The sequence below is a fragment of the Vulpes lagopus genome, chromosome 2, assembly GCF_018345385.1.
Source record: "Vulpes lagopus strain Blue_001 chromosome 2, ASM1834538v1, whole genome shotgun sequence".
Classification (NCBI taxonomy): Eukaryota; Metazoa; Chordata; class Mammalia; order Carnivora; family Canidae; genus Vulpes; species Vulpes lagopus.
This window is the reverse complement of record NC_054825.1, coordinates 114,408,682-114,434,957: the sequence shown is the minus strand read 5'-3', so window position 1 is coordinate 114,434,957 and position 26,276 is coordinate 114,408,682. Positions and strand designations below refer to the sequence as shown.

Below are 26,276 nucleotides of genomic sequence, written 5' to 3'. Positions count from 1 at the left end.
CCAAGTTACTGAGGTTTATCTATCCTCTGTTAGATTCTAAAAGATATCCATTAAATCACATCAGTTCAGATTCCTAAGCATGTAAGAACATGTAGACTAAAATTTGTTCCAAATTTATAAAAATAAAATCTACAAACTGTGGCAATGTCAATGATCTATGACAGACCTTTCTTGTTCAAAGCCAAACACTAGCTCAGGTAAATTTCATCTCAATTTTAGGCTTGACCATTACCACCAAAACTACTTATTTCTAACACATGTAAACTGAGAGGGATAAATACCTAAACTTAATTGAATTTCATTTTTTTAAAGATTTTATTTATTTATGAGAGACACACACATAGAGAGAGAGAGAGGCAGAGACACAGGCAGAGGGAGAAGCAGGCTCCATGCAGGGAGCCCTATGTGGGTCTCGATCCCGGGTCTCCAGGATCACACCCTGGGCTGAAGGCGGCGCTAAACCACTGAGGCACCCAGGCTGCCCAATTTCATTTTTTTAAAAAGAGCTTTTCTGGAGAAACAAAAGCAGAGTGCTATTTTTCTCAACTGTTTATAAACTACACTTTAGATTTTGGGCCTTGAATGCAAGATCTTTGGAAATGCATAACTGTCCACTCCCGATATGGGAAGCCTTTCCCAAGCTGCACCCTCTTGGAGATTCTTGTATTCTACTTCAAAAGAAATGCCAACATGACCCAAAGTCCTTGACATATCAGTGAGGCAAAAGAGTACTATCCCAGGGAAGATCAGTGTTTCTAATTCTATAACTTTTTTCCTAGCATGACTGCTAGGATACATCTCCAACAATGGAATGTTAGAGTCTGATATGTTCTTATTGGTGAAGAACTGTTTTGACTATCATCAAGCATCTGAAAACTGAATGCTTCCGGCCTTTGACACTGCCCTATACCTTACATGGTGTTTACAGGTGAAATAGAAACCATGTTGTTGGCACTCTGTGAGCTTAATGATCCCTAAGAACTCACATGAACTGAGCAAATGAGATAGAAGCATGGCACTATTGATTATACCGATTACCTGCTTTGGGAGTACTCTTGTTACTTCCCAGCCTTGCCAGACTCCTGATGACTTTGTGGCTGCCACTTCTCCAGGACATATCATGATTGGAGGTTTATTTGCCATTCATGAGAAAATGCTGCCCTCAGAAGACTATCCCAGACGACCAGAAATCCAGAAGTGTGTTGGGTGAGTAAAGTCTCAAAGAACACTTTTAGATTTCCAGAGTATATTATGAAACTAAGGCATGTAAACATTCACTTGTATTAACATCTAAATTATTTTTATAAAACTTAAACTCATATATTTTTAAGTTGCATATAGTCTTGCAATCATTCCTGAAAAGAGAAATATATCAGCACTGTATGTATAATCAATCTCCAAGTGCAGAGGCAATGAATGATTTCCATTAATATATTTATTTGAATTTTGCCTAAAACAAACAAACAAACAAACCCTGAAGTCACTTGAGGAAACCAGTTAAGAGACACTATAGCCTGTCCACTACAAACATGCTTAACACATTTATATTTATATTATATATATTTATTACATATTAACATTAATGTAAATCAGTTTATATTATCTATTTATACTATTCACTATTCATGTTTCTATCATCCACAATATGCATATTGTTTTATTTATTTTATTTTTTTTAATGTTTATTTATTTATGATAGTCATACAGAGAGAGAGAGAGAGGCAAAGACATAGGCAGAGGGAGAAGCAGGCTCCATGCACCGGGAGCCCGACGTGGGATTCGATCCCAGGTCTCCAGGATCGCGCCTTGGGCCAAAGGCAGGCGCCAAACCGCTGCGCCACCCAGGGATCCACTGCATTTTGTTTTAAATATCAATCTAGGGATCCCTGGGTGGCTCAGCGGTTTAGCGCCTGCCTTTGGCCCAGGATGAGATCCTGGAGTCCTGGGATCGAGTCCCATATCAGGCTCCCGGCATGGAGCCTGCTTCTCCCCTCTGCCTGTGTCTCTGCCTCTCTTCTGTGTGTCTTTCATGAATGAATAAATAAATAAAATCATAAATAAATAAATAAATAAATAAATAAATAAATAAATAAATAAAATATCAATCTAGGGGATCCCTGGGTGGCTCAGAGGTTTAGCGCCTGCCTTCGGCCCAGGGCGTGGTCCTGGAGTCCCGGGATCAAGTCCCACATCGGGCTCCTTGCATGGAGCCTGCTTCTCCCTTTGCCTGTGTGTCTGTCTCTCTCTCTCTCTGTGTGTCTCTCATGAATAAATAAATAAAATCTTTAAAAATAAATAAATAAATAAGTAAATAAATAATAAATAAATAAATGTCAATCTATTATTTAGTGTTTTGTTTAAAATAGGCTACATTTAAAATTTCTCTCTACACTAGCATTTTGGTCAGTACTGCATTCATTTCATTCTTGAAATAATCTAATTCTTTCATAATAAAGTTAGACCTTACTTCAACTTAAATTGTTCCTTCTTCTTTTATGAACACTTTCCCCTGAAAGTTTAATGATAGAAAAGACACATGGCACAGTGTATAATTGAAAAGTAAAGCTAGGCAGAGGATGTTACAAATGGATTTTTTTGTATTTTTTTAAGGAGAGCAAGATACTTGAATTGTAATTTCTGTCTGGAAACAAACTAATTTCATAGACTTAGGCACATCACTTAAACTCTTTGAGTTCCAGTTTCCAATTTTCTCTTGTAAAAGTAGGGCCCGGATCACTTCTAAGGACACAGGCAGCATCAGCTTCTGTTGCTATGGCAATGTGACTGCCATGCTTCCTTCCACTCTGAAATCCTGCTTTCTATCTTGATGTTTTTGTATGTAAATGTAACATTCTCCTTCCTCCCCCCTTTTTTTCTTTATCAAAAAGTGTTTACCAACTGTCAGATAAAATGTGGTTGCATATCCCACTAAGATTCCTTCCTGGCATTCTCTCTAGAAGTTGAACACTTTAAGCTACTGTCTTCTTAAGTGTTGATTATCAGGAATACTAGCAAATGCCTCAGGATAATTCATTAAAAATTTCAGAGCATTAAATTGGTACCCAAAGAATGACTGCAGATTTGAGGCCCACGATTTTAAGCCAACAATTAAGGATGGAAAATACAAAAAAAAAAAAAAATCATTGATCTAACAAGCAAACTTTTTCTGAAAAAGAATCTCTGAATTGAACATCCTTTCACCGTATTGCCACTCCGGGACAGAAACAGTATTCACTCAGCATCAAACAACTATTTACTAAGTGCCTACATTAACTAAGCCCTATTCTAGACACTGGGATACCGAAGGAATACAGCAAAGAGGTTTAGACTCTCATGGAGCTAACATGTGGGGACCTTGAAGATATTATACATTTAAAATGTCATTTAATTCATTATTTTGGTTATAGTTCATTACTTAAACTTTTCTCTCTTTGTTTCTTTCTTTAAATTAAAAACTTAATGCTGATTTGCCAAACTTCACTTTTAGATAGTCTCCAATAGGGCACCCGGGATGGCTCAGGGTTTAGCGCCTGCCTTCAGCCCAGGGCGTGATCCTGGAAATAAAATCTTAAAAAAATAAAAAATAAAAAATAGTCTCCAATGACAAATATTATTCAAATACTTTAATTTATCGTAACTCAATGAACTAAAAGGAAACTTAAAAATATCAAAACCCTGAACAATGATATTCTCCTCTATGAATGGATAAAGATGATGGAGCATTATAGACCATTATTCAGCCATAAAAAAAGAATGAAATCTTGTCATTTACAACAACATGGATAAGTCTAGGGAGTATAATGCTAAGTGAAATTAATCAGGGAAAGAAAAATACCATATGGTTTCACCCATTTAAGATACAAAATGAACAAAAGGAAAATAAAGAAACAAACCAAAAAGCAGTCTCTTCACCGCAGAGAACAAACTGATGGCTAACAGAGGGAAGGTAGGTAGGGGGTTGGGGGAAATAGGCAAAGACGATTAAGAGTATAGTTCTTATATTGAGACTGAGTAATATACAGAATTTTTGAATCTCTATATTGTACGCCAGAAACTAATATAATATTGCATGGTAGTTGTACTGGAATTTAAAATAAAATAATAATAATAATAATGTCCTCTATTCATTTAAAAACATTTGAATGCTTACTAATCTTTACTATATATTAGGTACTGTTTGTAACTGCATATATGCAGTGGTAGGTGACAATAAACTTAATTGTAAATCAGTAATCAAGCAATTCAATGCCCTGAAGTAATCATAAATCAAGAGGTCAAATGGGAAAACCCACTTAAAGAGGAAATAGCTATGTTTCATAACTAAAATAGTGCACTTCATCTAGAAGAAAACTATTGTGTTTATACATACAGTCTGTTTTATATGTAATTCTTAAGAGTCTTTTTCTTTTAAAGATTTTTTATTATTATTATTCATGAGAGACACACACAGAGAGAGAGAGAGAGAGAGGCAGAGACACAGGCAGAGGGAGAAGCAGGCTCCACACAGGGAGCCCAACATGGAACTCGATCCCAGGTCTCCAGGATCACACCCTGGGCTGAAGGCGGCACTAAACCGCTGAGCCACCCAGACTGCCCAATTCTTAAGAGTCTTATTAATCTGGTTTCCAACCACAATAGTTTATAATTTAAAAAAAAAACACATAAAACACAGGCTAGTGAGTCTAAGGAATAGATACTTGGATAACAATAAAATGGTGACATCTAACTAGAAGAAGGACTAAAAATCAGACACATCTTCATACTGCAGAATACTAAACTGAGTATTCAAATGATCCCAAAATTAATTAAGAAAAAGTTAAATTCTGTTCTACAGACTCCATTTGAGACCCTGTATACCTTTTAGAAAGGTTTCCACCAAGAACTATTTTTAAATAAATAAAGTTTAGACCAGCTTTACTGGTCCAGAAATGGTCTATTGTAAGGCAGAAATGTGAATAAAATGAGTTACCATAATGTCTATAGAAGAGTTATGTTCAGATTTTAAAAAAAAATTTGTTTCCCAACAGCTTTGAAATATCAATTTTTCTTCAAACTCTTGCCATGATTCATAGCATTGAGATGATCAACAATTCAACACTATTATCCGGAGTCAAACTGGGGTATGAAATCTATGACACCTGTACCGAAGTCACAGTGGCAATGGCAGCTACTCTGAGGTTTCTCTCTAAGCGCAACTGCTCCAGAGAAATTGTGGAGTTTAAGTGTGATTATTCCAGCTACATGCCAAGAGTTAAGGCTGTGATAGGTGCTGGCTACTCAGAAATAACAATGGCTGTCTCCAGGATGCTGAATTTACAGCTCATGCCACAGGTAGGTTTTGTCTTACCCTAGATGTTGCTTTTGAGCATATTCTTTATTATTAGAAGATCAGGGAGTTGCTTTTATTTTATTCTTTCTTTCTCTTCAGTCAAAGAGGGCATGGTGCCCTACTCTGGATAGTATAATGGACAGAGCACTAAGGGAATATAGTTGCCCCTCAATCTGTCATGTCAGATCCAGTTTCTGATGGTTTTCAGTGGGATTCAGATAAGACAACTCTCTGAGGTCCTCAACTCCCTTGTTTCTGAAATAACATCAGTTGGGTGCTATGAAGAAAACCGAAGAGAGATTGGGGGATAAGAGGACACGCAGGTCAAGGAACACTTCCTGAAACTCGAATGGGAAGGGACAGCCAAGCAAAGACAGGGAGGAGAGGACAGTATCTATGCTGAGAAAGTAGTAAGTACAAAGTTGAAATGTCCAAAGAATAGCAAAAGGTCAATATAGCTAGGTCAGGTATATAGAAAGAAGTGCAGTAAGCAGTGCATTTCCAGAGATAAGCAAGAGCTGGTCATTCAGTATCTTTTAAGCTGTGATACAATTTGCATTTTCTTCTGGGTATGATGGGAAGCATTGAGCAGAGACTATAGTACTACATGTCTCCTTGTAATGCAAGCCAATATATAATCAGGAAGTAAGCAAAAAGGCCTCTGAAAGACCAAAACCAACATAAAGAGCCTTTCACTGAGGCACACTCTACTCAAGAGTCTAGCACGTCCCCTTGGTTTGCATTTTGAGTCTACTTACCTTCCCATCACATTACTCTGTGACTCACTAAGCCACTGTTTCTAGGCTCCAGGGAGATTAGAAGCCAAAAGTTAGAAAGGAGAAACAGTTAATAGTCATGTTATCAAGAAATAGCCATTTGATAGAAGTGAACAGATGGAAAATATATATATAATAAATGTGCATAAGAATTTAAAATACATAACTTTCTGGAGTTAGAGTAAATAAGAGCATACACCCATGAAGAACTCTGAGAGTTCCATTATATATAGCCTAGTGAGGTTGATAAAAAAAGGTTTATATCCAAAGTGACAAAAGAATTATCCCCCCAAATAACTCAGAGATAAAGCTTTGGCTCAAGTTTTCTAGACTACGTATAATGCTAGTTAGGTGATGAGTAAGAAAAGTAGACTATTTTTAACAATGATTATGTCATGTAAAAATGTAATTTCCATGATAGACAACACAAAAGGAAAGGGGACTCTCCACAGGGGACACTGATTTTACTGAAGCTCAGGTGTCAAATGTAGATGAGCACAGGGATGCCAGGTACAAAATGGAAATCTGCACAGCAATTTCAGGGAACTAAGGTTTAGTCAATGTCAACCATGGGCCAATATCCATTTAAATGTCCTCCTTGAATCTTCACGGGAATCCTATCATGTCATAGGCAAAGAAATATTAATTTTCCCAAATTTATTGAAGTCAAGATTCTGACTGTTTGTCTGACTCCAAAGCCTGTTGTCTTTCCACCATACCAGGTGGCTGCTGTAAATAGTTAAAAAAAATATATATATATAGAAACACATATACATTCTCTCTCTCTCTCTCTCTCTATATATATATATATATATATATATATATATATATATAGAAACACAGAAACACATTGGAATTGCAGCTAATAATAATTCCCCCTCGAACAAAATCACCAGAGCTGTACATCAAGCCAAACTTTGCATACATGTTAGGTGGGTCTCCCAAAATGCTGATGCCTGTTTGGGTAGAGCAGGGGCCAGAAAACTATAGCATGTTGATCAAATGTGGCTCCCAAGCTATTAAGCTACCAAGTAAGAAAGGTCTTTACTTGTTTTAAGGATTGTAACAAAAAATATAAAATACACACACACACACATACACACAATGGAGACTGTATGTGACCAAAAAAGCTTAAAATATTTTATCTCTCCCTTTACAGAAAAAAAAGTGCGCTGACCCCCTAGACTAGATAATTATTTGGCTGGATAATTTATCCTACCTACAATAAAAATTACCAAAGTTGTCAATTAGACAAAATGTTGAACATGCTGGGTGTCCCAAAATGCATTTTGTTTATTCAACCAGCTTATTCAATAGCATAAAATGCTGTTGAATAATTCAATGCTTATTCAACAGCATTTTTCCTGTATTGATGCATTTAAATAATATTTGCCTATTCGTGTTGGCATGAGATATAAGATAGGTATAATTGGATACAGAAATGTAGCTGGAAATATAAGATAGAGCCTGAACTTTCAGAGAACTGTACTGAACACAATATGAAATGATTGTGGAGCAATGACTCTAAACAGTCACCGGGTACTGTCATGATTTAAGCTATTTATAAAGTAGAAGTTCTTTGAAAGGGAAGAAGGTAAAGGACAGAGAATTTAGGAAAAGATTGTACAGAAGATCACAGAAAAGAGAGTGTGAACAGGCCACCCAAAGTACATCAACACCATAACTAAGAGATTCTATCAATCTCCAGGTGAGTTATGAATCAACTGCAGAAATCCTAAGTGACAAAATTCGCTTTCCTTCATTTTTACGGACTGTGCCCAGTGACTTCTATCAAACTAAAGCAATGGCCCACCTGATTCAGAAATCTGGATGGAACTGGATTGGCATCATAGCCACAGATGATGACTACGGACGACTGGCCCTCAACACTTTTGCAGTTCAGACTGCAGCAAATAATGTGTGCATAGCTTTCAAGGAGGTTCTCCCGGCCTTCCTCTCAGATGATACCATTGAAATCAGGATCAATGAGACCCTTGAGAAAATTATCGCAGAAGCCCAGGTTAATGTCATTGTGGTATTTCTGAGGCAATTCCATGTTTTCAATCTCTTCACTAAAGCTATAGAAAGGAATATAAATAAGATCTGGATTGCCAGTGATAACTGGTCCATGGCCACCAAGATCACCACCATCCCTAATGTTAAAAGGATTGGCAAAGTTGTGGGGTTTACCTTTAGAAGAGGGAATATGTCTTCTTTCCACTCCTTTCTTCAAAACCTGCATATGTTTCCCAGAGATAATAACAAGCCCCTAAATGAATATGCCATGCTCTTGTCTGCCTGTGCACATGTCAAGGACAGTGATTTGAGTCAGTGCATTTCCAGCCGCTCTCGGGGGACTTTGGCCTACACGGCTAACAAGGATATAGAAAGGAACTTCTCCCTGAGAAATGATTTCCTGTGGGATTACACCGAGCCGGGACCTGTTCACAGTATCCAGCTCGCAGTTCTTGCCCTTGGTTATGCCATTCGGGATCTCTGCCAAGCTCGAGACTGTCAGAACCCCAACGCCTTTCAACCATGGGAGGTACTAACTCACACATCCAAGAGAATTCCCCTACAGTCACTTCTTTCCTTGCTTTAATTTGCAAATATTTATATTAGCTACTCCTTATCATATTACTTTTGTAAGTAGATACCTTCAGTGTTTGAATACCCTGCATTTCTATCACTAGCTCTTTGCTCTTGAGGATACTAGAGTTCTTATTTTGCCTTCACTACTACATTGACCCTCTAAATTGGTGTTTCTTTTTATTTTCCAAGAATATTCAGTTTATAGTATTATTTTCTGTGAGTTTATGGATTTGTATCCAATCTTACAGTTTTTCAATGCTTCATATGAATTATCTCTTTTAGTGCTTTTGACACAAGACCATGCATGTTTAATGGCCCTTTTATTATTATTAAATATTATCTATAAGGAAACTAACATTAGAAAGTACAGGAAATAGGACTCTAGTCTGGGTCTTCTGCCTCCATGTCCTTAATTTTTCATGCTATCTCTGGTGGTTAATAGTTTTCAAAGCCTTCAGCTACAACTCTTAGGACAGTCTCCCTAGGACTCCAGTCTTCCTCAAATTAATGTTGTTGGATGAATCATAATTTGTATGGTATCTCAGGTTGACATGAGCCACTAATTGTGGGTTAAAGAAGTCTTTTCCTTTCTTCATTTCGATTAGTTTGAAGAAACTCAAATTCAAGCTTAATGTGACCCCTTTTAGTGAAAATTTTCCACTGTGTTTTTTATATGCCTATAAACAAGACATTTACATGCAAATTGTTGCTTTATATGACGGTAAATTTTACTCATTAAAACTAGATTTCTCAATAGTGTGTATTCAAAGATAAGCTTGTCTGTCTTGATGCAGAATCATGTTCCAAAAATATAATTATTACAAATGTGTAAAGAAGAAGGCAGCAAAAGGAAATAAGACTCAATTCGTACCATATACGTGAGTATCCAGGACAGGCTATTTCTATTTTTGTCATTTTTACTTTAAACACTCACAAACACAAGCTCAAGGTCTGAGGTCATCAGCTTATATTTGGGTGGATCATGTGATGGTCATAAGGTGTTTTAAATTGCTCATTTTAAAACTAGTTTTGATCTTGTAAATGCAAGGCAGAAAACCTTATGAAGAGTTAAGACTAGAGATTAGGATTTTTTTTAATTAAAATTATCTTTTAAAAATCTGTACATATATGCCCAGCTATTTTAAGACATCTGTTTGAAAGCACACTCTTTGTAATATAAAATTGTAATGAGGGATTGGTAAAAACTATACATTAAGTGAACTGCAACAATGAAACTACTACACAAAATTTTTGGAATAAGATGTTGAGAAGGAGTAATAAAGAAAAACCAGACAATCCTAGGGACAGGTAGGCTAAAGGTGAGAGACTTAAAGAGCTTCATAAGGAAAGAAAAATGCAAATCAAAAGAACTATTTATCCCTCAAAGATCTGGGAAAGTATTTTAAATCAGAAGTAAATCTCAGACATTCTGAGGAAAAGACTTGAGAAAGTATAATCTAAGCAGCGTCTTCTAAAATGTTTTACTTAAACAGTTAAGAGTCTGGGGTTGTTCTTTATTCCCCCTGGGAGTCTGGTTATCTAGAAACAAACAGAAACAGATTGGAAAGGAGGAATATGTGAGTGACTTGCTCCTTTGATCACAATGTGAGTGAACCACATCTGTGCCAGATTGAGTAGGACAAATAATGCAGACAATTGTCTTCTTATGAAGAAATCTCCATACACTTTAAATTTAAAAGATCAGTAACATTTAGGGTCACTAATCAAAGATACTTTCCTAAAGATTATTTTGACCCCTGGTAAAATTCATTTGTATTTAAATATTACTTTTTAAATAATTTTACATTCAAATAACTTTAAAGAAGTTTTTCCCAGTATTTGGAGATATCTCTTACTTTGGCTTCCCATTTGGTGACATCTGTGAGCAGTCTTCAGGAATGGTACAATCAGAATTGTCTTACTTCAACAGATTTTTAATGTTAGCCAGATGTGCATGAGGATACCACCTCCTTGTTGTGATATGGGGGGGGGGGGCTTTGTTTTCCATTACTCATGATGATATATGGAAAGTAGTAAGTGATGCATATGGGATGACCCAATGTCTAATGGTCAAACTTCCAATTCATACATCTATTTAACAGATATTTATCCGATGTCTCAGTGTTCCAGGCACTGAGTTGAGTGTTGGAAAAATTATGGGAAACAAGACAATTCTCATCCTAAAGGAGTCATCTGTCTACTGGTGTTTATATACAATCAAACAATTAAGGAGCTGATTACAATGAGGATTAATGCATTGCTCTGTTTCATAGAGACACAAAATGGCAGAGAAGCACATAACTGAGGCAACCAAGCCAGTATTGGTTCAGAGAACATTCCCCAGAGGTCATGACATCTCTGGGGAATATGATGGGTGGGTAGGAGTTAGAAAAGAAATACTTTGAGGGATCCCTGGGTGGCACAGCGGTTTAGTGCCTGCCTTTGGCCCAGGGCACTATCCTGGAGACCCGGGATCGAATCCCACGTCGGGCTCCCGGTGCATGGAGCCTGCTTCTCCCTCAGCCTGTGTCTCAGCCTCTCTCTCTCTCTCTCTCTCTCTCTGTGTGACTATCATAAATAAATAAATAAATAAATAAATAAATAAATAAATAAATATTTAAAAAAAAGAAATACTTTGAGAAGGGAGAGAAAACATGGCATCTTCATGGATAAGAAAATAGTGCCACAGAATTCAGTGTTTTATGGCAACTACGGGTAAATGAAAGTAAAGAGATTAGTGAAGGAGCCATCATGAGGGCTCAAGCAATCAGAGCATCTCAAATTTTGATGTGCAGTTGAATTATCTGGGAATCTTATTATCATGTATATGCTAATTCAGTCACGGGTGAGTGGGATACCTGAAAGTCTGCCCTTCTAACAATCTCTCAGGTGATGCTGATACTGCTGGTATAGGGACACCCTTTCAATAGAAAGTCTGCAAACTATGTTTATAGGTTTGGACTTGATAGAGCAAAGGGGAACCAGTTAAAGATATTTTTACACAGGAAAGTGTCGCGATCCTCTTTCCACGTGATTCCTCTTTCCAATGCAGAAATAGCATTTCATTTCCACTGTGATGTGCATTGGTTAGAGGGACACAAGCCTAGAGGTAGAAGGACCAATTAGGTAATCCAGGCATAAAATAATGATGGCTTATACTACAGGTACAAGTACTACAAGTATTCTGTGTGACAGTGAGGATGGAGATGCACATATGTGGATTTTTAAGAAGAAGAATGAAGAGCATCTGGAGATAGATTGGGTGTAAAGGACAACAGACAAAGAAAAGCAAAGATGTTGCAAGTGAGTCCACATTTGGACAATTGGTACCATTTGTTGGGGTAGAAACAGAGATAAATAGAGGTCTGGTGGGGAGAAGAGGCATTCAGTATTGGAAATGTTGAATTCGAGGAGCTTCAGAGACATTCAAGTGTAGCAATGGCAGTTACATATTGGTCCAGAAGTCAGAAGAGACACATGCTGAGGAGATAGTGATTTTGAAGTGATAAGGAGAATAGTAACTAATAATTTTTTAAAAGATTTTATTCATTTATTCCTTTGAGAGAGAGAGAGAGAGAGATAGTGAGCAAGAGAGAACATGAGCAAGAGGGAGGGACAGAAGGAGAGAGAGAACAGATTCTGCTGAGCAGAGAACCCTACTCAGGGCTCAATCCCAGGACCCTGGGATCATGACCTGAGCCGAAGGCAGACGCTGAACCTACTGAGCCACCTAGGCACCACAATAACTAATTTTGAAGGGCTACTATAGTAGGCATTGACCTCTAACCTCTATAATATTCTGGTAGGTCCACATGTTCATGCTCCTTACACTCTATCCTAAAGTAGTGGCAAGAGGAAAATGTTACTAGTGACCAAGATTTGCAGCTGTTTAGACATGGATGGGACCCCCACAATAAGCGTCCAGCCCACAGTCACCCACAGTTAGTGATGAAACTGTTCCAGCCTTAGTCCAGGATGCTTTCCACCACAGCATGTAAAACTTCATGGAAGAAAAAAGACATGGGTTGGGCACCAGACAGAGATGCAAGGCCGCATCCTCTGTGACTCAAATTTCCTCACCAGCACAGCTTACTTAGGGAAATGTCCTGGACATCAGGGTAGACAGGGGAAAGGAAAACAACATTAACCACAACAGCTTGAGTGGTGTGGCCTCCTGGCCTTGCGTTCTCAAAAACAGTTCCCTGCCCTACAAAGGGAGAATTCTGTAACATGGAAATGCAAATCCCACTGTTTACGATTTATAGCATCAATTTACATTGACTTTCAGAGTCTCCATGAAAAAAATTGGCAGAAAAAGCCTTTAATAGCCTCATAATCAGAGCACCAATGTTTGAAACTCACCTTAACCCAGAGTAAATGCTCTATCTTACTTACCAGGTCATGAATGCACTGTTTTGTTTGCCTGCACCGCCTCTGCTGTGATGACAAGCATACAGTTAGGCTAGTTTATGTGCATCATACAATGTTATCACTATTTACAGAACATGTATGTGTCAAAGCTTTACCCTTGAAAGCCTCATTAAACACAGGAAAAAAACAGACAGAAATTATAGTCCAAACACAAGAGTAGGAAAGGAAATGCTCCCTAAAGAGCTGAGTTTTCTGGGGTTCGTTAGTGTGAATTGCTAAAGAAAAATCAATACACAGGTAGAGGTGGAAACATAGGTCCTTACTTCCTTTTTTAAATTTTTGTTCCCTTCACATTTTTTATTCCAGGCAAGTGCTGGAAAAAGCTTTTGCTGGTTAATTCCACCCTGTTAGATCTGATGTCCTGCTTCTTTAAAGTAATACTAATCCATTTACGTTCATTAAAAGAACTAAGAAATCTGTGGGGACATATAATAAAATCAATAGACATTGCTTAGAGATTTTACTAAAGTGACATTTGATCACTGATCTGTCATAACTAATATATTTACCCTAAAATATAAATTGATTTTCTTACATTCTATTTTTAAAAATGGAAGAAAAGAAACATTCATAAAAGATTAACTGCAAAGGAATAAAATAAGAAGAGCTCTATTCAAATAGAATAATTTCTGCCTCATTCCACAGATTTTGCATACTGCAGAAGCCTCATAATCTCATGGACTTAGAAGAGTAAGCCGAGTGTGTTCAGAGAGGGTATTTACTTAGCTGTGATTATATATCCGGTTAATGGTGGAGCCGGGGTCCCTTCCTCCCAATCTATGATTCTTCCTCCAAAGCACAAACTCAACACAGCTGCCTTCTGTGTCAGTAAAACATTCCCTGTCCTAACTGCATTGCATACAAGTTCTTACTGTACAAATTGGGTAACAAGACCAGTAATTTTTCACTGCATTTCTTTCCTCTCAAACTAAAAAAAAAATCATTTTATGAATTACATTGGAAATAGAATTTAGAGGTCACTTTACCATACAATCACTGAAACAGATGTGAAAATGACTGGAGATAATAAAAGCCATACTTCCCCCCAAATTAGTAACAAGGTACGGATTTAGGGGGCAGGTGCTGGCAGTACCTTCTACCCACCAGCTAACCTTGTCTGGTGGGGAGACACCCCGAGAACAGGGTGCTGTTGCCAGGGACTGTTTCCCACATTTGTACCTCTGTCCCTTTAGCCCTCATTTTGCAGATGGGGAGCATAATAACCTCTGGCTTGGATTACCCACTCCAGGCTTGGCCAAGGATCCAACTGTGACTAGAAGGAAAAAAGGAATGTTGCTGCCTTCTATAGCTCCAGATGACACACTGATGACTGCTTTTGAGTCAGAAGGAAAAAATAAGAAGCTATTGAATTAATATAATGTTAGATGCAATGGAAAGAACTGAATGCCAAAATGTGTGGGTCCGGACAAGGCCCTTCACCCCTTGGCTGGTGACGTTCATCTAACAAAAGAAAATGATCCCTGCTCAGCTTGTTTCACTGAGTTGTTATGGCATAGAAGGATAGCACACTTCTGAGTATTAGCAAGTAATATATGAATGTCAGGGGGCATCATTAATTGATAGACTCAAAGTATTTTTATGTATTTGCACAATACTTCTATTAGCTAATTAACAGTGTTAACAGATATTTATCTTTTACTAATCTTAATCTGTGCCCAACGCTGGGCTAAACTCTTTATATGCTTAATTACATCTAATCCTTATAATAATCCTACAAGGAAGGTTCCATTTATTTCATTTTACAGATGGGGAAGCTGAGGCCTAGGAAGCAATTGGGTCAATACCACATCACTAATGAGATACAGAACCAGGATTAGAGCCCAGGCAACTGCCCCCAGAGGACTCACCCTGAAATTCTACATCATGGAAAAAGAAGATGCCTAGATTGCAATTTTATGAGCCAGAGAAGCTGCCCTCTGTAAATATTAACTTGATTCCTCAAATTTACAGAGCAAGACTTTGGCAGAAATCAGACTAGAATTCTTAAATTGTTGCCAGATAGTTACAAACCTTCTCAACTAATTACCACACTCGCTGATCCAGAATGTCCAGAATGTCCTTTTCTTTTTTTTTTTACCTTTTAAGTGATATTCTATGTAAGGCAGTGTTATACTTGGGATAATAGATACATATTTCCATTAGTTTTTATTTCCATTTTTATATTTTATAGTTACTTGATGTATTAAAAAATGTGACATTCACTGATGAAGGGAATTCATTTCATTTTGATGCCCATGGGGATATGAATACTGGATACGATGTTGTGCTCTGGAAGGAGATTGGCGGCCACATGACTATCACCAAGATGGCACAATATGATCTGAGGAATGATGTCTTCATCATCACAGACCAAGAAACAAAAAATGAGTTCAGAAATCTTAAGGTAATTTTGTGGTAGGCCTGCTTTATAGCATTCAAATCAAATTAGTACCTCGGTTGCAAAAGTCCTTGATCCCACCAGAACCTCCAATAACCTCACTTCATGTTTACCGTCCCCAATTTCCCTCCTTAAATTCTATGATCAACTTATATATCACTCCCTGTTCATGCTGTCTTCATCATACACATTCGACCAAAGCATGATCCTGATTAAATTCAACTCTCTGCCTAATCAATAGAGCCCTCACGTAGCTGAACTTGGCAAAACAAAAACAAAAACACCTTGTTGACAGTTTTCACTTCAAATTCATGATCTCTTACCTCCAATGGCCCTTAATGCTGTTGGACAATCAGACTATTATCCTACTCCATTAATTCACCCACCTTCCTGGATAGCTATTCCATAATTTTTCTTCTCTCCTCTGACTCCCACACATCTTTCCCATCTTCACATTCTATTGACCTTGCTTCTTATGTCACTAACAAAACTGAAAACATCAGAAGAGAACTGCTTCTTTTCCATCTTTCCTAAAATGTCACCATGTCAGGGCAATATTCCCCAGTCACTTTATTTACAACTGCAATGCCAACCTAATACTTCTTATATATCCTTCTCTTTTTATTTCTCTTCTTAATACTTTTCACCATCTAGCATTCTGTACCCTTTGCTTATTCTTAAATTGCTTATTGTCAGCCTTGTCAGCTAGAATGAAGGTCTGTGCGAGCATGGATTTTTGTGTTTTGTCCCCTGCTGTAGCCCCAATAATTACAACAGTGCATGACATATAATAGACACTCAAAAAGTGTGCTGAATGAAAGAATCAAAGCTTCAGGTCACTACTTTTATTCTAATTTTCCCTGTCATAAGTTTCAGTAAGGCAAGATACTTTTTCCTTGAAAGATAGAAATGTAGCCATCTTTCTGTGTTTTCAAACTTTCTTTATCATTTTCATTATCACCTCCACTCTCACAACAATATTGTGAACCCAGAACTCTGCTAAACACCGTTAACTCAACTCAATCTTTACTTTACATAGTTTACTATGTGGTGACTCATTTTTTGTACTGAATACAGAGGGGATTCTCTACTAAAATTCCTGCAAGAACCACTGTTTTTAATCCTACCAAGACTATCTTCAGACTTTGTAGGGGAGACAGTGAGAGGGAGGTGATAGGATGATAAGTAAGCGAGAGGGGTTTTTGGTGACTAAGTGGAAAGGGCTGATCACCATAAAAAAGATGGACATGTCTTCTTTTCTGATGGTAACACCTATAAATATTTCAAGGAGGTAGTAGGAGACCAATTAAGTCAGATTTCAGGAACCACTTGTCAATATGTAGGCTAGTTGGGGTATCAGCATTTCTGGTAAATCATCAAAATCCATAGTATAAAACCTCAGATAATCCTATATCTTTTGATATTCCAAAGTTATTAATACCAGACTTTAGAATGTCTTTGCTGTCTCTTATGTGAAGAGGAGAAAAGGTTTCCTTTTTATCCCCTAATGACGTCCTGCCTGCTGAAAACCCAGATGAGGAATAACTGTGTTGAGAGGAAGAAAGCCACTGCTTGTGGACACAGGGCTACCACATCTCAGCTACTTCTCTCTCTCAGCCAGATATTTTCATCTCCCAGAGTAAAGGCCAGTTAACTTAGTCCTTGGATTGTGTTCCTGGCTCAGGAATGGCTATTAAGATAATCTGAAGAAACCCTATTTTACCCATTTTGCTTTGGTCTTCAGAATGTAAGAGGGAGACGATAACAGATATAGTTCGCAAGATATGCCATGAGAAAGGGACTATGAATGGAAAAAAAGCACAACTGAAGTGCAAAGAATTATTATGTAAATTGGAAAAGCCTTCATAAAAATAGGATGCTATATATGATTCATACTGCGGTATGCACAATTATAACCTAAATTCTCAGGATTATTAAAATTCTATTTATATATCTAGGGTTGCCTTTTTCACTAATACTTTAATGGTTTTAAATTCAAAATCTCCACTGTTTTTTTTTAAAAAATATTTATTTATTTATTTATTTATTTATTTATTTATTTAGTGTGAGAGTGGAAGGAGGGGCAGAGGGAGAGACAACATCTCAAGCAGGCTCCCTGCCGAGTGAGGAGCCAGACTCCAGGCTTGATCTCATGACCCTGAGATCATGACCTGGGCCGAAATCATTCATCAGATGTTCAACAAACTGAGCCATCCGGGTGCCCCTCCACTGTTTTGTTTTTGAAGGTCAGACTGGCCAGAGTCCTTGGACGGCATGATTACTAACCTTCTTCTGAAGAATACAAAAGCCCATTAAGTTTCTATTTTCCAATATAGTTAAAGTCTTTATATAACACAAGATTGTACATTTCCAAGCCATTGTCCCCTCTTTTAGTGTCATCACTATACATTTGTCCCTCTGCTAGGGACTTTCTGAAAGAGCTCATTTCTCTTATTTGTTTACAGAAGCTATTAATGGGACAAAAACTTCTTCTTCCTAAGGCAGTATCACTATCTGAAATAGTTTCTGTTTTTTAAACTTGTTCGCATTCCTCCAGATGACAAAAAAATTCTATGGTGCTATTTTTTTTTTAAAGAGACCAATGTTTACTATTTAGTAAATACATTAAGTCAAAGTTACTTAGGATAAATCTTTTTTTAAAAAAAATCTATTTGAGATTTCTTTCACTTGGCAGCAAATTCGATCTAAATGTTCCAAGGAATGCAGTCCTGGGCAAATGAAAAAAACTACAAGAAGTCAACATATCTGCTGCTATGAATGTGTGGACTGTCCTGAAAATCACTACAGTAACCAGACAGGTAACTATAGTCACCACAGCACATACTGTGATAGACCTGAACCATTTCTCTTAGGCTGATTTTTTTTTTTACAAGAATCCTATTTTGTTTTGTTTAGTTTTGTTTTTCACTTAAGGATTTCATGCACCTGCTAAAATAAATTCCAGTGAAATTTCATTTTACATTGGAATTTGCTCTTTTATATCAGCAGATACATTAACCAATACATAATAGAGATATAAAAGTAACTTCACTTCCAAGGAGAGATGTCACCCCCTCAACTGGACTTCCTCTCTCGCATCTCTCAAAACAATGTGAATTCTATCCATTTTTGTCCATCTGTCCCCCACACAGACATGCCGGCCTTGTAACTGGGGCACAGTAGGTATGAATAAATAAATGCTGAGTTAGCTAAACAGAGCATGATAGAGACCCAGAGGTGTGCATACCCTGGAGATCTCATTATTCCTACCAAGAGGCAACGGTAAAGCCTAAAAAGAATCATCTGTGAGAGGAAGGGGTGAACTATTGACATAGATGAGATGCTAACTGCTTGTTTGACAAATCTGTCTTTAACAGTTCATGATATCTAAGCAAAATACACAAATTAGAGAACAAGAAGGAGCCCAGCAGCCTTCGGGGTCTTAAAAGGAGCTATCAGCGCTTTCTTTGGAGTTAAGCCTACTTTAAAGCCTCTTGTTCCCTCCCTGGCTTATTGTTCATTATAGATGCATCCCCATTCATCTCTAACTGCTGAGAACCTCAGAGCTGGACCAGTTCTCAAATGCTTACTCTTTTTTCTCATTGGCTCCAAGGGGAATAAATGACGATGTTAACATTCCAACACTCACGTTCTATCACTATCTCACAAAAATGCCACTTGTCCCAGCCCAAGAGATGGGCTCTGCTGTGTGAATAATTAGATAACAGGCAGGGAGGGGATTTTCCAGGTAATATGATGTCTAGCAACTGTCTGCCAAGTGGATAATAGAGTATGTAGTGTCTGTTTCCCATAAAGACGTGCACGAGTTTTCAAAATACAGTTTGGGTTGCCCTTTGATAACCCGGGAAAGAACAAGTGTAGAAGACTGCTTTTCCCTTGGACGAAACACAAGGATTTAGGATGGTCTGAAAGGACAGCATCTCTTGTTGTTCCCTATATCTCCAGCGCACGGCCCAGGTACATCGAAAAGGCCATGAAACATTCGCCAAACAGGTGAAGAAGGTGGCACACACTTGCAGCAACAGTTAGGGGACCACAGAGAAGAATGGGTATTTATAGGGACACAGGGTTTGGAAAGAGGAAGAGGCTGGAGAGGTAATGAAGAAGTTTATACACAGAAACACAACCTGACTTTGAGATTAACAAAGAAGAGAACGCGGGCCCCCTTATAAAACAGAATGGGCACTCTGGAGGGTTCTCAGATGGATGCCCGGGGAGGGGCTTTTGGTAGTAGGCGGGACCCCAACTTTAGGGGGCTGAGAATGGAGAGCAGAGGCAATCACACTCCCAGAGACTCCACTCTAATATCAGCTCATCATGAATCAGCTGAAATCACTTCCCAGCTTGTCACTGCCTGTGTGAGAAGCTCAATTTTATGACCTCCTAGAAAAAAAAATTAACTAATTCTTCATTCACTGTCATTGGTTACAATCTTGTGTTATCTCACTTTTAGAGAGCTTTTAGAGCAACTTGGCTATATTTTCTCTGCTCTTAAAGAACTGCTGTCGTATTTATTTATAATAGTTTTCACTACATTGAGCGTCTAAGATGTGTAATGCTCCGTGCAAAGCATTTTATATTTATTGGCGTGAATGCAGCACCCCAGTAAGGCAGGGTCTTTATGAATTTTTTTTAAGATTTGGATCAGAAAGTTCAAATTACTTATTCAAGATTATGGGAATCGTAAGTGATAGAGGAAGGAACTTGAGATGCATTTTGACTCCAAAGCCCTTCTTCTTAACAGAGTCCCTGAACTGCCTGCCACCTATAATAATAGCAAATTCATAAGAGGCTAATGTCTATCTTGAGTATTGATTTCCTAAAGACTCACAGCCCAGCTATCTTGAGTATTGATTTCCTAAAGACTTGCAGCCCAGCTGTTTTTTTTTTTCCTTTCTCTTCCCCTTTTTCTTCCTTCACCTTCACACTTTCTCTCTTGCCTTCTTTTGGATTCTGTGTGAATGAATAACCAATGTGAAAATTAACTCTAGCTTAAATGTTTGCAATGTAACTGAATCTCTTCTGTCTTTTAGATATGGATCACTGCCTCTTATGCAACAATGAAACTCACTGGGCCCCTGTCAGGAGCACAAGGTGCTTTGAAAAGGAAGTGGAATATCTCAACTGGAATGATTCCTTGGCTATACTGCTCCTGGCCCTCTCCCTACTAGGAATCATCCTTGTTCTGGCCATTGGCATAATATTTACAAGAAACCTGAACACACCCATTGTGAAATCATCTGGGGGATTGCTGGTCTGCTACGTGATCCTTCTCTGTCATGTCCTCAACTTCGCCAGCACAGGCTTCTTCATTGGAGAACCACAAGACTTCACATGTAAAACCAGGCAGACTGTATTTGGCATGAGCTTCACTCTCTGCATCTCCTGCATTTTGATGAAGTCCCTGAAAATTCTGCTAGCCTTCAGCTTCCATCCCAAGTTGCAGAACTTCTTGAAGTGCCTCTATAAACCAATCCCCATCATCTTCACTTGCACAGGTATCCAGGTTGTCATTTGCACAATCTGGCTAATCTTTGCAGCACCTGCTGTGGAAGAGAATGTCTCCTTGCCCAGAGTCATTATCCTGGAATGTGAGGAGGGATCCATCCTTGCATTTGGCACCATGCTGGGTTATATTGCCATTCTGGCCTTCATTTGCTTCATATTTGCATTCAAAGGCAGGAAATTACCTGAGCATTACAACGAAGCCAAATTCATAACATTTGGCATGCTCATTTATTTCATAGCTTGGATCACATTCATCCCCATCTATGCTACCACATTTGGTAAATATTTGCCAGCTGTGGAGATTATTGTTATTTTAATTTCTAACTATGGGATCCTGTGTTGCACATTCTTCCCCAAATGCTATATTATTCTTTGTAAGCAAGAGGCTAACACAAAATCTGCCTTTCTCAAGATGATTTACAGTTACTCTTCCCACACTGCAAGCAGCCTTGCCATTAGTCATGTTTCACTGGACTCCACTAACAGCAATATCACAACGACCAATCCCAGCTCTAGTGGCAAGTCTGCAGCCTCGCAGGAAAGCAAGGATCTTCAGGCACAAGCATTTGCACACATATGCGGAGAAAATGCGATAAGTGTACCTAAAATTTTGCCTCGAAAAAGAATTTCAAGTATATGAAGGAGTCCTGAAGAGATGGCATGTTCGAGAATAAAATGTTTCTAGGATCTTTGTATTTAAAATGTACATTTATTTTCCAATGAATATATAGTTTGTTTTTCTTCACTGCCACCATGTTCACCAATGCTCCCTCTGTCTAACCACCTGTTTTACAGAGAAAATAGAGCCCTCAACCTGAAACTGCCTTGGTTCCTCCTTCTGCGTCCATCTTTACCTCCTTCCTGTTAGCCATGTTTTTATTCAATATTAGCCCATGTTACATCATCCTTGTAATATCCTCTGCCTCCTCTTCTCAAACTTCTTCATATGGGTTCTCCTTCTCTTCCAAAGCATCTTTACCTTTCCGCCTTCATTGCTCAGTTTAGTTGAACAAGCATTTTAGCAGTTACCATGTGCCAGGTCGTATGCTAAATACGAAGGTACAAGAAGGATCAAGGCATCATTTCTGACCTCTAGGAGTTCAAAATCCAGGAGAGAGGGTCACATATCAACATTTTCACTTCAGTGTGGAGAATTCTGATTGTCATGTGCATAGGGCACTGTAACAGTATAGTGAAGCAGCACTTAGTCACCCTGGGAGATGATGAGAGAGCTTCAAAGAAAGCTAAATATGACACTTAGGTAAAGTCTCGAAAGATGAATAAGGGTTAGCTAATCAAAGAAAGTACAGAAAACTGTTCCAGATAAAGGGGGAAAGCAAGGGACAGCAGCAAAAAGGGTCAAGAAGGTACACTCGGGGGAGTACAGCATTTGGTATTACTAGAGAGGAGTCCTGTTTTGTATGTAGGGGTTAGGTCATGAAGGAATACCACAGACTGGAGTTTTTTCATAGGAAGCTTAGATCTTTATCTTGTGAGTTGAAGGTCATCAAGATGACAGGTTCAAAGTCTCATTTTAGGAAGATCACTCTGAAACAGGATAGAGGATGGAGTCTAATTGGGAGAGGATTTGGATCTACATGAGGGAAAAGAGAAAAGAATATGAATAGGTATCTAAGCTATATAGGAAGTGGTACTTTACTTCATGTGGTTGGTGAGGGGTGAGGTATAACCTTCTTGTCTGGTTTATTGGAGGAGATATGCAATATGGGAAGAAGACTGGTTTAGAGTAGGAGATGGAATATTGAATTTGAGGTGCCTGGAGTAATTTCAAGATGTATCAAGCATTCATATGGATATAAGACTCTGAGCCCAGGGGACCAGGTCAGAGCTGCTAATAAGGATTCGAATGCCATGTTCACACTGCTGCCCATCCTTATAAAACAGATAAACATACAAAATAACATTGTCTCCAGTCTTGACAGTCTCTTTAACTACAACTCTCTTTCTTCCTCTTCTTCACAATTGAATGTTTGAAGGAATAGTGTCATTATTGACTTGGACCCACTGAGCCCACTGAAATCTGGCTTCTAGTTGTACCACTCTGCCAAAGTAGTTTAGAGAACAGCTGTCTGTGGCTTTTTATCTATCAGATTCAATGGTGATTCTTTTTTTTTAAGATTTTATTTTATTTATTCATGAGAGACACAGAGAGAGAGAGGCAGAGACATAGGCAGAGGGAGAAGCAGGCTCCATGAAGGGAGCCTGATGTGGGACTCGATCTCAGGACTCCAGGATCACAACCTGAGCCAAAGCCAGATGCTTAACCACTGAGCCACCCAGGCATCCCTCAATGGTGATTCTTAAGCCTTCATCTCCCTTGAATCTGATGGGCATTTGTGGTATAATTCCTCCTCCCTGAAATTCTCCTTCTTCATTCCCTACATGATATTCTAAAGCTTCTAATTATTTAAAACTCTTCAATCTGATGCAAAGACTCTTTTGGTTCTATTCTGGCATCCTGACCATATGTCTTCCTCCATTTGACTCTCAAATATGGGTAATCCCCAGAGTGCCATCCTCAATCTAAATCCCTTTTCTCTCTATCCACTTTCTTGCTACAATACCATCCATCTCCATACCTTAACTTTGGCCCAGATAACTCCCCAAACCATGTCTCTGGTCACTCTAATCAACCCACATTCTTGTCCCTTGTACTTTGACTTGTCGAAGTCAACATGTCTAACATTTGATCCATTACTTCCTTTTCCTGGCCCCTCCTCCTGTTTTCCATTTCTCAGCATGTTATACCACCTTTGAATTCATCAGAACCCTGCAGATCATCTTATTCATCTCTGACCCCACCATTTGCTTCACCTTTCTATACCTTTAATTCATCACCTGTCTTTTGTTTTCTAACTTTTGAATTTTCTCAAAACCTTGCCAAGACCTCTATCCCTGTCATCACTTCCTTAACCTAGGCCTTCATAATCCCTTTCGTAGATATTTACAACAGCTTCCTACTTTGACTCTGATCTCTCATTTTATTTCAAACACAGAGTTCTTACTAAACCTTCCATTCATTTCTACCTCATGTATTCCTAGAGTAAAAACCTCTTCATGTTACTCGGTTGTCCTAAAACCTCTAATAAGTCAAAATTTCTTATCTTGATGCCCAGACTCCCCATGCCCAGGAACAATGGCTGCCCTTCCTAGCTGGTATGTTATCCTTGAGAAATGGTCACCTGCTGGTGATCGTCTGTACCCATACCATGCTATTCCATGCCTCAGAGTCTGCCTCTCCTCTTGGCCTTGATGTCCTTTCCACCTCTGTCCTCCTAGAACATTCTAGCTAATCCACCAGACACAATCAAGTGTTTTCCCTTCTACCAGGACTTTCTTTCTGCCACTGTCACGGCACCTATTATACCTCATTGCATTCATGTGTTTTTAGTTTAATTTATTCCACTAACATTTATAAGTGCCTACTGTGCGCCAGGTATAATTCTATGCACAGGGCGTATACAATGATAAAGGACAGACAAGTTCTCTCCTCTCAAGGAGTTTATATTTAGTGTTTTCATCATTATGCAGTGAGCAAATCAGTTCTCCTTTGGATCACGTTCTTGGCTGCCCTTTCCTCTCTACTACCACTGCTATCATCACCCCAGTTTAGGCTGTCGTGACTCCACATCTCTGTTGTTGAAACAGTCCAAACTAGTTACTACCCTAGCATTCCCCTTCTAATGCACACAATACATCACCACAGATTGATCTTACTCAGGGTAGTTTCAATACTATCATTCTCCTATTCAGAAAAAATTTAATAAATTCCTATCACTTTCAGAATTAAGTTAAATTCCCCTATCTTGCTAAGCAAATCTTCCACAGTCTTAGTCTGACATGGATTGAATGTTAAACAACAACAATAAAAACAAACAAACCCAAGATATTGATCCTAGGTTACTGCTTAACCCAAATGTATTCACCTATAATATGGTGATAACATCTCATAAAATTGTTAAGGGTGAAATACCCTGATGTACATGAAAGTGTTAAGAAATGAGTATTCTGTTTGTTATTTTACTGACTCATTGCTCTGTTGATATGAAAACAGTTTCTCTTATTGACATGAGAGCAAAGCTGTAGGAGAGCTTCCAGATTCTTGAGTGTGATCACACAAAACAGAAATCCCAGTACTGTTGTGCCAATAAAACAATGAAAGGAATATTGTTTCATAAGAGTTATGACTTTTACTACAGTTACATAGCTTTCAACAATTATTCCAGAATTTTAAAAATGCTATTTAACATAAGAAATTAAGTTCTGAACTGCCAAAACTACATCTTTGCCATCATGTAAAACAAACAAACAAATAACAAGGGAAAGACTATTGTACTTTTCACTTTTCTGTTAACTTTTGGGGCTCTTAAATTCAACTGAGTATAAGTTAAATAATTGCTTACTCTCTTAAATAATTTCTTGCTACCTTTGGAATAAAGTGGGATTTTTTCTATCATAAAGCCAATATCGAAACATTATTTTAAAATAAGGAAATAGGGATCCCTGGGTGGCGCAGCGGTTTGGCGTCTGCCTTTGGCCCAAGGCGCGATCCTGGAGACCCGGGATCGAATCCCACGTCGGGCTCCCGGTGCATGGAGCCTGCTTCTCCCTCTGCCTGTGTCTCTGCCTCTCTCTCTCTCTCTCTCTCTGTGACTATCATAAATAAATAAAAAAATTTAAAAAAATAAAAATAAAATAAAATAAAATAAGGAAATAAAAATAAGTAAAAAGAACACACAAAAAAGAACCTATAACTCTATGACCAACCAACAATCCATTACATAAGTAGTCAACTTTTTACAGGTTGTTTTAGCAAAGTCCAAATCATTACTCAAACAGAAACATTCCCATTGGTCAAGACAAACTGATCTGGGGGTGGGAGAGCATTTAGAATCCAGTGACAGACTGGTTCATCTAGTTATCATCTTACACTGATCACAGAGATACACACACTAAAATACTTTATTGCTAAAATGCAGGGGTAAGGGAACAAAACACCTCATACCATAGCCTTAATTGGCAGGCTGAAATCAGAAGGTGGTCATCCTAGGCTGACGGGTCCTGGGATGACGGGTCTTGATCCTAGAGCCGTCAAGCATAGAGCACGGTCCAAGCATAATTGTTATGGGTGCATTTGTACAAAGTGAACCCCAAAATTAGTATTCAGCAAGTGTTGAATGAGTAATGTTGTCCACAAATA

General features: G+C 38.3%; 1 protein-coding gene across 2 annotated transcripts; it reads left to right on the top strand.

The window, feature by feature from the left end:
* The first annotated feature begins 1,012 nt into the window (after positions 1-1,012).
* On the top strand, positions 1,013-25,503 carry GPRC6A (G protein-coupled receptor class C group 6 member A). 2 transcript variants are annotated; one of them, XM_041746743.1, is made up of 6 exons: positions 1,013-1,206; positions 5,028-5,331; positions 7,814-8,650; positions 15,425-15,532; positions 18,222-18,345; positions 20,581-25,503. In XM_041746743.1, the coding sequence occupies exons 1-6, from the start codon at positions 1,013-1,015 to the stop codon at positions 21,693-21,695; spliced, it is 2,682 nt and encodes an 893-aa protein (XP_041602677.1). In that variant the 3' UTR covers positions 21,696-25,503. The 2 variants fall into 2 exon arrangements, with proteins under 2 accessions (XP_041602677.1, XP_041602676.1); XM_041746742.1 differs by having other exon boundaries at positions 15,320-15,532.
* Positions 25,504-26,276: the final 773 nt, after the last annotated feature.

Coding starts and splice junctions, on each gene's coding strand:
- GPRC6A (XM_041746742.1), top strand. CDS start 1,013: ATGGCACTATTGATTATACCGATTACCTGCTTTGGGAGTACTCTTGTT. Junction 1,207..5,027: donor GAAATCCAGAAGTGTGTTGG/GTGAGTAAAGTC, acceptor GTTTCCCAACAG/CTTTGAAATATCAATTTTTC. Junction 15,533..18,221: donor ATGAGTTCAGAAATCTTAAG/GTAATTTTGTGG, acceptor TTCACTTGGCAG/CAAATTCGATCTAAATGTTC.